The sequence below is a fragment of the Fulmarus glacialis genome, unplaced genomic scaffold (assembly GCF_000690835.1).
Source record: "Fulmarus glacialis isolate BGI_N327 unplaced genomic scaffold, ASM69083v1 scaffold11840, whole genome shotgun sequence".
NCBI lineage: Eukaryota > Metazoa > Chordata > Aves > Procellariiformes > Procellariidae > Fulmarus > Fulmarus glacialis.
The window spans coordinates 1-11,201 of NW_009185827.1; the positions used below are offsets into that span (position 1 = coordinate 1).

General features: G+C 46.1%; 1 protein-coding gene across 1 annotated transcript in view; it reads left to right on the forward strand.

The window, feature by feature from the left end:
• Positions 1 to 487: 487 nt before the first annotated feature.
• Positions 488 to 11,201, forward strand: part of LOC104077799 (integrator complex subunit 1-like) — a gene marked incomplete at its 3' end in the record, with an annotated part of 11,092 nt that continues 378 nt past the window's right edge. Inside the window, 20 exon segments of the mRNA XM_009579206.1 lie at positions 488 to 724; positions 960 to 1,097; positions 1,834 to 1,993; positions 2,337 to 2,442; positions 2,715 to 2,901; positions 3,040 to 3,185; positions 3,557 to 3,698; positions 4,054 to 4,230; positions 4,480 to 4,588; positions 5,211 to 5,331; positions 5,984 to 6,061; positions 6,586 to 6,743; positions 7,946 to 8,042; positions 8,444 to 8,535; positions 8,865 to 8,925; positions 9,309 to 9,506; positions 9,764 to 9,893; positions 10,081 to 10,260; positions 10,352 to 10,501; positions 11,080 to 11,201. The exon segment at positions 11,080 to 11,201 is cut by the window's right edge and continues 1 nt beyond it. Of these exon segments, the coding sequence (XP_009577501.1) occupies positions 488 to 724; positions 960 to 1,097; positions 1,834 to 1,993; positions 2,337 to 2,442; positions 2,715 to 2,901; positions 3,040 to 3,185; positions 3,557 to 3,698; positions 4,054 to 4,230; positions 4,480 to 4,588; positions 5,211 to 5,331; positions 5,984 to 6,061; positions 6,586 to 6,743; positions 7,946 to 8,042; positions 8,444 to 8,535; positions 8,865 to 8,925; positions 9,309 to 9,506; positions 9,764 to 9,893; positions 10,081 to 10,260; positions 10,352 to 10,501; positions 11,080 to 11,201 (2,789 nt within the window).

An 11,201-nucleotide genomic window follows, 5' to 3' on the forward strand; every position in this document is an offset into this window, starting at 1 on the left:
TTTCCCTAGAGCTTCAGCCCTGCAGCCTCTCTCTAAGCCCATACACTAACATTAATGTGCTGTCCTTAAGGGTTTCCCCTGCTGGACACAGGGCTGAAGTCACAGTTTTGTCTCCTCTCCTGTTTGCATTGGGTTGTGTGCATCCTATCGGATAGCTGTTTAATAGCAGCATCTGAAAGACTCCCCGAGGAAATCTTTGAGTCTGGAATGTGGTATTTTATTCATATATTTCTTTAGTAGACTCTGGATCTGAACGTTGCTTGCTTTTTGAAGCGTCATTCCATTTTCTGGTGTTTGATACATTTGCAGAGGAGTATTCTAGCATGGATCAACCAAAAAATAATCAAGGGTTGTTGTAAGATGTGAAACAGAACTTTAAATAGCAATTGGGTAGGGAAAAGCCATTGCAGGGGCTAAAGGTGAGCAGGTTCACGCTTTGCTTTCCTGGTGACTGGCCCTGCCAGCATCTCAGGGCAGGTTACTTTGTATGAGGATAAATAATGATACCTGTGTGTTGATGATTACAGTTGTCCCCACGGTCCTGCTGGATGAAATTGAGGCAGCAGAGGCAGAAGGCAATGACGACCGAATTGAAGGGGTGCTGTGTGGAGCTGTGAAGCAGCTGAAAATGAACAGAGCCAAACCTGATACCACGCTGTACCTGAGCCTCATGTACCTGGCAAAAATCAAACCGAACATATTTGCCACCGAAGGGGTTATCGAGGTGAGGGCTGTGCCGCGTCGGGACTCTTGGGCTTACAGACATATCGTTGCTGCCAGTTTGCGAGCATAGTTGCAGTTACTCTCCAGCCAGAGCGTAATCTGCGTGTCTTTGTAAATACCACAGCTCTTTGGCAACCTGCTGTAATTTGTATTTCTTTTTCTAAAGCTTTTCTGTATGCTTTCTTGCGAGATGGCTTGATTATTTTTTAATTTATTTTTTGTGGATGATATTCCAGGCACTGTGCAGCCTACTCCGAAGAGATGCCTCTATCAATTTCAAAGCCAAAGGGAATAGCCTTGTGTCTGTCTTGGCCTGCAACCTTCTCATGGCAGCTTATGAAGAGGATGAGAACTGGCCAGAGATCTTTGTCAAGGTTGTTGAACCAAGGGGGCTTCTGCCAGAATGCGGGCAGGCTGGGTAAAACTGGCCAGGGTTGGGAAGGCTGCCTGTGCTGGGAGCAGGGTAGAAGCAGAGGATTTATTCCCCCTACAGGGGGTATCCGGTGGCCTGTTGCCCAGCATGGGGAATGCAGCTGGAGGAGGCAGAAGTTGGAGACTGGGCCTATGCTGTATTGACAAGGCAGAAAACCAGTGGCTTTGGGTTTTTTAAAGGAAATTCTTCTCTGGTTGTTGAAATGCTGTGGTCTCATTTGCCTTTTGTTGCCTTATCTTTGCTCTTTTCTGAAATGCCTTTGACAATCTCTGCTGATATAAGTGTCCCAGAGACTTCTTACTCTCTAGTTTGTCTATAGGCATTAACACAATCTGTTGATTTAAAAAGGCTAAGCTCTTAAAAGACCAGCTTTTATATTTTGGTGGTAGAAGTTGTTGTAAAATCTTTGCTAAAGCTTAATCAGCTTTGTTGCTTGAGAACGTCGGTGCCCAGAAAAGCTTGGGAGGTGATGGTTTGTTTTTTCACTCTTACGTGACTTGTCTGCAGTCATCTGGTCTCCATTTTTAATCTATGCAATGGTTATGCTACTTTCCTACTTCACAGCTGTATGTTGAAAACAAATACAAACTTGGGAAGCTCATAAATACTCCTCTGATTAACCAGTACAAAAAAGGCTTGAGCATGGTTTGTGTTCTCTTCTGCTTTCTGTCCTGTAGGTTTACATTGAGGACTCCCTTGGGGAGCGAATCTGGGTAGACAGCCCTCACTGCAAGACATTTGTGGATAACATCCAAACAGCTTTTAACACAAAGATGCCTCCTAAGAGCATGCTCTTGCATGGGGAGGTTGGACGTAGCGGAGGGGACCTTAGTGCTGGTAAGATGTTTAGGAAGCAGGAACAAAGGGGTAGGGAGAGGATGGAGCCTGGTCAGCTTATTGACTGGTGAGAGTAGTTTGTTACTGGATGGAGTCACATGGACCAGGCTTTGAGTTCCAGGCATTGCTTTTGCTCTCTTTGGGGCTCTTTCATTTCTAGGGGATGTTTGAAAGAGGCTTGGAGAATGTGCCTGTCCGTGAAACAGTGTGAGGAAGTGACTAGTTGTGGCCTCCTTCAGTGTTGCTGAAGGGGATCCTTGAAAGAAGCTGAGCACATAGGAGTGAGTAATCTCTGGAAAGAAGAGTTGTCTCACGAAGCGTGCTGTGTGATGGTCTCTCTTAGGGAGTAGTCCGCACCCTTCCATGACAGAGGAGGAAGACAGCCAGAGTGAGCTGCTGATTGCAGAGGAGAAAATGAGCCCAGAGCAGGAAGGCCAGCTCATGCCCAGGTACAGTGCCTCTTCTCCTGATGTAGCCATGTGGCAGATCTGTCTGTGCTCACCCACTCTCGCAATGCTGCGGCAGGGAGCTCCCTCTCTGCACTAGCTATCCTGTGGCACTTGCGGGAGGATGTTGAGTATCAGATACAACTCTTTTGAGTAGGTTTTGTTTGCTTGTAACGCATACAAGGAACAAGAAAGGATGCTGATCTCTGGACACAGCAAAGTGTGACCAAGCTGGCTTGTGTGGAAGTGAATAAAATGCAGTTTGTGTGGCCCAGGTATGACGACCTTGCAGAGAGTGTGGAGGAATATGTCCTAGACATGCTGCGGGACCAACTCAACCGGCGCCAGCCAATGGACAATGTCTCCAGGAACCTCCTTCGACTGCTGACGGCAACCTGTGGCTACAAAGAGGTGCGACAGATGGCTGTGCAGAGGCTGGAGATGTGGCTGCAGAATCCAAAGGTAAGGACACAAGCTGTTGAAGCACAACTCTTCTGGACCTGGTCTGGAATCTATCCAGGAGGGCCGCATACTGTGTGCCAGTAACATTTCTGACCTGTGATGGCACGTGGCTGTAGCCTTTCTGTTCTTCCTCTGCAGTTGACCAAGCCAGCTCAGGATTTGCTGATGTCAGTCTGTATGAACTGCAACACCCACAGCTCAGAGGACATGGAAGTTATCTCCAACCTGATCAAAATTCGTCTCAAGCCAAAAGTCCTTCTCAACCACTACATGCTGTGTGTCAGGTGAGTGAGTGACACGGTCTGTGACGGGAAGAGAAAGCACTCTGGAAGATGTGCTCAGGGCTTTGATGGTCTCAGTGTCTCTGCATAGTGGTTTTAAATACTAGCTTGGACCACGGGGTGTTCTGTGTAACATTTAAGTGAATTTCATTGGCCTGGAAGTCTTTCAGTAATCCTCTGATACTGCCGGACATACGTGCTGCTCCATCCTCTTCACTTTTGTGTGTTAAATACTTCAAAGAGAAATCAAAACAGTGGGTCTAGCTGCAATGAAACCTCAGCTCCGGTATCTCTGGTCTTCCCTTGCAGAGAGCTGCTAGTGGGTCTAGCTGCAATGAAACTTCAGCTCCGATATCTCTGGTCTTCCCTTGCAGAGAGCTGCTGAATGCGCACAGGGATAACCTGGGCACCACAATTAAATTTGTGATTTTCAACGAACTGTCAAATGCAAGAAATCCCAACAACATGCAGATCCTGTATACTGTGCTTCAGCATAGCTCAGAGCAAGCTCCGAAGGTAGGCGTAGTGTCTTGTGTGACTGCCGGTGATCCCAGAACCCCACCCGAGAGATTTAGTTGAGTTGAGGCTCAAATGAAATCTTTCCACAGACAGCTGTGTGATCTGTATTATACTGTTTTGAAATTACATTATTGCACTTGCTAGGAATAAATGTGTATGGGCATTTTCTAACTCCCACATTCTGGGTGACCAACCTTGTGGTAATGAATTTTCATGAGAGAAATGTTATTGAAGCTCCCCGGGGGTCTGAAGGACAGGCATACCACCAGCATTGTCTCCTTGTGTCTTTTTGTTTTGTGGATGCAGATACATTACAATGCACTGAAAGTTTTGTCTTTCTGTATGGCCTCAGTACCTAGCAATGGTGTTCCAGGATCTTTTGACTACTAAGGACGATTACCTGCGGGCTTCACGGGCTCTGCTGCGAGAGATCATAAAACAGACAAAACACGAGATCAACTTCCAGGCTTTCTGTCTGGGTCTTATGCAGGAACGGAAGGAGGCCCAGTACGCAGAAATGGAATTCAAGGTACCACTTTCTTTGACCCTTGTGCTGCTGAATGTACCAGTGGTGTACTGGACTCTTCTATATCTGTTTTTCTGGCCGTTCGTTCTTCTGCTCTTTGTTATCTGAGTGAGTCACTATTTGTGTCTCACATTTCATAGCAGTGCTCCCACATCCATTTCCAAACATCCATGATTGTTATTTTTGATGATGAAACACTTTTCCAGAAGGCAGCTTTATGTATTGCTGATTCAACTCACTTTTTTTTCTAAGGAGCGGTTTGTCATCCACATAACTGATCTGCTAGCTGTCTCCATGATGCTCGGTATCACAGCCCAGGTGAAGGAGGCTGGAATTGCTTGGGACAAAGGAGAGAAAAAGAGTAAGCAGAACAACCTAGGTTCCCTCTGAAGATGGGCAGCTTGGTAGATATCTTCTGGCAGTGCTGGGGTTGGGGGAACATTGTGGCGAGAGTTAGGAAGGAGTGTAAGCCTCCGTTCTGAATAGAGGCACGGGGTTGCTTGCTATCATCCTGAGGCTGACAGAGTTGGCAGATGTGGCATTTGCGTGGCTGGGTGAATATACGGGTGCTTTTCATATCTATGGAAGCAGTGGTTGAGGCACTGGGGAAAGGGTACTGTGTATGGAGGGGACTGAGGAACTGGGTCACACCTAGAGGGGCAGCCGTAAGGATTACCGAGTACTTAATGTTGAGAAGACAGGCCTTTGGAGTGGCACTGAAGTGACTGCCCAGATGTCGTCGTCTTACAACGCTAATTCGTCCGTGCTACCTCTCGAAGTTTTGTTGCAGTGCGCATCAGAAAGCGAAGCATGTGTGCTGTCAGTGCTGGGATGCTTAAGGCTGTCCAGTATACCTCTCCCCAGTTTACTGTTGATGCTTCGGAGCCCTGGTTACAATCTGCTCTTGAAACAGCCACCCTCTTCTGCTTGGCTCCTGATGGGGCTCTGATACTTGTGTAGTTTGTAACCTTACTGTTTTTCAGACCTGGAAGTGCTGCGCTCTTTCCAGAACCAAATTGCTGCTATCCAACGAGATGCTGTCTGGTGGCTTCACACAGTCGTTCCATCTATCAGCAAGCTGGCTCCAAAGGACTATGTGCACTGGTAAGAGAGTCAGCCTGGTAATCTGCTGTGCATAACGAGTCGCTTTCCCAACAGTATATGACATATTATGAAAAACCATGCATATGCCAGGGTTTGGTTAGATTTCTCTGCCCTTTCAGACAGGGAGCAGAAACAGTGTTTTAGCAGGGCTCAGGCTGGGACTCTCTCCCTCTCAGGAATTCCTGCGGATGCATCCTCTTACCAAAAATATACGATAATGGAAAATATTTCTGATTTGTATTATTTGGGCCCACCCAATAGGGAATTTCCAGTTACCTGACCAAGCATGATCCCTGTGGACCCCTTGTTCTTTTGTCTGATGTGCTTTTTCAGGCTGTATGGTTGAGGGCTCCATAGATAGCGCTGTCTTCTCTGCCTGCTTCTGGTTGTATCCTGGGGTCTAGCTCAAGGCAGGTCAAGCCAGAATTAATAGTATCTGAGATGTGTTCACTGGAAGTGTAAGCGCCCAATGCCCATGCTGCATAGTCCTCTCTTGTGATTTGAGTTGTTACTTTTGCTAGACTAGCTTATCTGAGGGGGCTCCTTCATGTGTAGGTTGGGAAGCATTAGCAGGAGTCTGGGGAGACTGAACTGTTGAATGTGTTCTTGAGCCTCACACAGATGGTGTTTACTGTCCTCTTCATCTCTACAGCCTCCACAAGGTGCTCTTCACAGAACAGCCAGAAACCTACTACAAATGGGACAACTGGCCCCCTGAGAGTGACCGCAAGTGAGTGTGTGCCCCACCCATAGCTGGGTACAGGCGCAGAGCTGCTGTAGCTGGAGGCAGAGGAATTGGTGTTTTCTGGTGTTCCTTTTATAGCTCTGTGTTGGAGAGGCTTGGAACTGTGCTTAGATTTTCTTCATCTGTTACATTGCCTTAAAATTGAGGGATGTTGTTCCATTCTCCATCTGTTCCTCTTCCTCTTTCATTCCTGTTCCCTGTGCCAAGCTTTCTGTATCTTGATGCTGTAATTGTAAGAAGGGCAGCCCTGCACTGTATGGTTTGTACTGGAGTAACATTAGGGAGCTCAGACTCAAGCAAGCTGAAATGCTTGCTTGGCAATGTGAGCAATATTCCATAAAACAATTTGTTTCAGGTAGTTGCATGTGGAGCTGGAGACCAGGGAAGGGGTTGTAAATTAAGCTGTGGTTTATCTTCTGCTCACATGAGCTCTAGGGTCTGTGGAGGGTTTCAGCAACCCTCATGCTGCTGTTAAAAGAAGCGTGATTGATGTCTCATGTGTCCTGCAGCTTCTTCCTTCGCCTCTGCTCCGAGGTGCCCATCCTTGAAGACACACTGATGCGGATTCTCGTGATCGGTTTGTCACGGGACCTTCCTCTTGGCCCTGCGGATGCCATGGAGCTTGCTGACCACTTGGTGAAGCGGGCTGCGGCTGTGCAAGCGGATGGTAAGACTGCACAAAGCTCCAGCCAGCAAGTGGTTACTTCTGTCTACATGTCCTCTTATTGCCACCCAGGGCCGAGGTGTCTCCGACCACATACCAAAGAACCTTTGCATCCTTTAAAGCATGTTATAGTCGTGATGGCTAAGCATTTGGCTCAAAGCCAGACATGTATTGCTGTTGTTTTCTCACTAGAGAAGCTTCTTCTTTTCTCCTACTGTGTTTCCCTGTTACTAATTTTCTATCATGGAGTGTTTGGGAAATTATTGGTTGTGTTGAGGATGAGGGACTGTGAATAGCCACCCAAAGTTTTGAGTTAGCATTTTTAAATTCAGTTTAGTCCCTTATAAAGACCATAAAATGAATAGAAATTTTTAGGCCATCAGAAAATGAAAGGGTTGGAAGTTAAAGTAATTAACCCATGTATTGTATGCTCCTCGCAATTCCATTATTCAAACACTATTACAGAATATCAGTTACAAAAACAGCCTTAACTCTTACCCTTTCTGTGAATTCATTCAACATTTGTCCTGAATTTCTGCATCCTTGAAGAGTATGTCTGTTCAGTTGAGCTATATGTGTTTGTGTCAGAGTTGAGGGGGTTGTCAGTTTGATTCTAAAGCATCTTATGTGCTCTTAGCGCTGACTGGTTAATAGCAAAGTCTAATCCAGGTCTGGTCAGTGCAAGTGTAATGAGGTAGACTTTGCTGTTGAATATCCTGTGAAAATGTATCCAGCCTCTCAGTACAGCATTTTAAATACTGCACCATTTCAAAATACTGTAAGTCTCAGGGTTAAGTTAGAGCGAGTCTGAAAACTTGCAACAAAGTTGAAACGCATTTTTTGTTCCTCTGAGCCCCAGAAGTTTTGAGGAGATTCACTGCTTACCTGAAGGAGTGGATTTGAGTTCTGAAAAAGATACAGGTATCACATTGGATGCATTTGGGAAAAAAACTGCTGTTATGAAGAATTTAAACCAAATTGCAGCTGAAAAGCTCAATATCCTTATATATTGACTTGTAGCTTTAAGTGTTGTTGCTTCTTAAGTATTGGGGGTTTTTTTGTTCCTGTAATATCATAAGAACAAGTCCACAATAATATAGTTGCTTGAAGTAAAATTTTTGTTACACTGCGATGCTTTTCTTGAAGGACTTTCAGCCAGGTAGACGGGTCAATAACTTGCTTAGTCTTTTCTTCTCCTCCTCCAGATGTCGAAGTCCTGAGGGTAGAAAGAATCCAGCTGATCGATGCAGTCTTAAATCTGTGCACTTACCACCATCCAGAGAATATCCAGCTACCCCCAGGGTAAGGCTTATCACATAGACAATTTCATTGTGATCTAGCTCATTTTCACCTTGTGACTAACAATACTAGCTCACAGATTTTAAGATGCTTTTCCCTATTACAATTTCTAATAACTAAATGATGAGGGAACCTTTTCAATGTCACGTTCAGGTGGGAATTTTTCCAGGGCAACTAAGACTGGAGTCATGGAATGGACTTTCCTCTGCAAGCACTCTGACCTTTCTGTTCTAGAAATTTTCATCTGAAGCCTGCTGTCCCTTCTGAGAGAGGCTTTTTATTTTTGAAAGCCACTGAACTGATGTGGCTGAATCTAAACAGTACATGATTAAGGAGAAAAGCAGTCTTGAGATGAGCTTAAGTAACCAAATCCAACCACTTGTATGTCTTGATGACTTTTGCAGGTACCAGCCTCCAAATCTAGCTATTTCTACCCTGTACTGGAAAGCCTGGCCTCTCCTCCTTGTAGTGGCTGCATTCAATCCTGAAAACATTGGTGAGTGTGGACATTTCTCAGGATACTACTGCAAAAATTGGCCAAGGTGCTGTCTGCTGAAGTCTGGTTGCCTGTGTTCAAGGCATGTGCTGGGTTGGTGAGATAACCGCAGTTAAGTAACTGCGTGTTCCCTGTGTGTGCAAAAATACACAGTGTGGGGATTTGGACCAGCATGTGGCTGGAATCACGTTGTCAGTGCTCTAAGTATGGTGAGCTGTTCCAAAGTGAGTTTGTTGTGTGTCTCCCCACCTTGGAGTGTGTTCAAATATATATTATAAAGACCCTCACTTTCTTTTCTCTGTATCCCTGATTGTCCTTCTCTACTGCAGGTCTGGCTGCATGGGAGGAGTACCCCTCTCTGAAGATGCTCATGGAAATGGTCATGACCAAGTTAGTATGCTTAAATCCCTACATAAATTAAATAAGCCACCGAAAACCCGTATTTCTGAATGAAGTTTGTGCCAGCTGGCTCCTTCCTTTCCAGTGGGACTGGTGTAAAATAAGCTGGCTGGCAGCAACACTGCAGTTTGAGTGGGAAAGATGCTTTCCCCCAACAGAAATATTATAAGCAAGGGAATAAAGCTGAGAAAAAGGGAGGGATGACTGTGATGTGCCTTGTTGAAAAGGTCTCGGTCTCCCTGGCCGCATTGGGAAGCTGACTTGTTTTTAATATGATGCCTGATGGAGCCGAGGTCCTGGGGACTTTCTGACTGTGGTTCATGAGTTTTGAATAGGTGAAGATAACCATTTTCTTTTTTAACTTATTTTCTCAGTAATTATTCCTATCCTCAATGTACCTTGACGGATGAGGAGACGCGCACAGAGATGATTAATCGTGAACTTCAAATCTCCCAGAGAGAAAAACAGGAGATTCTTGCATTTGAGGGTCATCTGGCTGCTGCATCCACAAAACAAACAATTACAGAGAGCAGCAGCCTCTTGCTGTCCCAGCTGACAAGTCTGGACCCTCAGTGAGTAGCCTTCTTCAGTCTGGTGCCATAATGAAATCCCAGTTAATGCTAGTCAGGAAACCCTACTGCTCATAGAGTGGTTGATGTGGGTGAGGAGAGCCCTGAGATTTGGTAGCCTGTGGGATATGTCACATTTGGTCCTCGTCCTTCTGTTGCCACCTGCACGTAGCCCTCATGCACTACTGAACTGACTGATCCTCATCAACACCAGAAAGAAAGTATGTCTGCCTGTGGGTAACTTCTTGTTTCTCTGGCAGGGGCCCCCCACGCAGACCTCCACCACATGTCCTGGAGCAAGTGAAAAGCCTGAACCAGTCGCTTCGCTTGGGCCACCTTCTGTGTCGCAGTCGTCATCCTGACTTTCTTCTCAACATCATTCAAAGACAGGTGGGCTCCCTTGATGGCTTGGCTGTGTTGGGATCTGATCCCTCGTCTCTGAAACTTGAGCAGAGTGAGGGGCAAAAGGAGGCTAAGTAAGATGCAGGGGAAAGTGGTTTACTGCTCAGGAATTAAATGGTCAGTGTGCTGCATCTGTGTTCTGCTGATCTTGCATTGTTATTCTCCTGCTTCCTAGGCCTCATCACAGTCAATGCCGTGGCTGGCAGATCTGGTTCAGTCCAGCGAGGGCTCCTTGGATGTCCTACCTGTGCAGTGCCTTTGTGAGTTCCTGCTTCATGATGCTGCTGATGAGTCGACCTCAGGTGAAGAAGAAGAGGAGGGTGAGAGTAAGGAGCAGCGTGCCAAGAAACGCCAGGTGAGTAGTCTCCTGGAGATCAGTTCTGTTGCTTAATTTCTGTGCATCCCGGATCTGATTTCATTGGAAAGGCCAACTTCTTGCTCCACAGAGGCAACAGAAACAAAGGCAGTTGCTTGGACGGTTGCAGGACTTGCTATTGGGTCCCAAAGCAGATGAACAGACAACCTGTGAGGTGCTTGACTATTTCCTGCGACGCCTGAGTTCCTCCCAGGTGGCCTCACGGGTCCTGGCCATGAAGGTGAGCAAAATGAAAATCTTCTTGACTCTAGGGTTTGTCAGAAGCTGAGGGCAGAGTCCTAGATTCTCACAAGTCCAGAGCCAGCACAGTGAAATTGTTTCATGTCATCCTTCTTCAGTAACTTGTCTCAGTCTCCAAACCCCATCAAATGCACTGCTACTCTCTGCTGCTCAGAAGCTTTCTTTGTTTAACAGCCAAGTAGTACTTTTCTTAAGATAGAGCTGGATTTTGCTATGTTTCCTGTGAAGTTCAGGTGTAGACTCAGCAGGTCATGTGCTACATGGAGTAATTGGCAGCAGCTGTTGTCTGTGGGGAATGTAAATGAGTGCCTGGTGCTCTAGAGTATAGGCAAGGCAGCACAATTGCAGAGAGCTCAAAAAGACTGTGCTTACAGAGGACTGAAACTTCAAGCAGGGTAGCTGTCAAGCAAACACATTATGAGATATGAAACCTGTTGTGTGCTGCATTTGGATCATTCCATGATGTTTGAAGCTTTTTTCTATTATATTCACTAGTATAAAACTAGTGGTCCAGCTGTGGCTTCAAATACAACAGCTGTGTCCGTGTGACTACTGCAGGGCCTGTCCTTGGTGCTGTCAGAAGGGGGACTGCGTGATGGAGAGGAGAAAGATCACCCCATGGAAGAAGACTCTGGCGATTCTGAACTGCTGCAGGGATATCAGTGGCTGGTGGGAGAGCT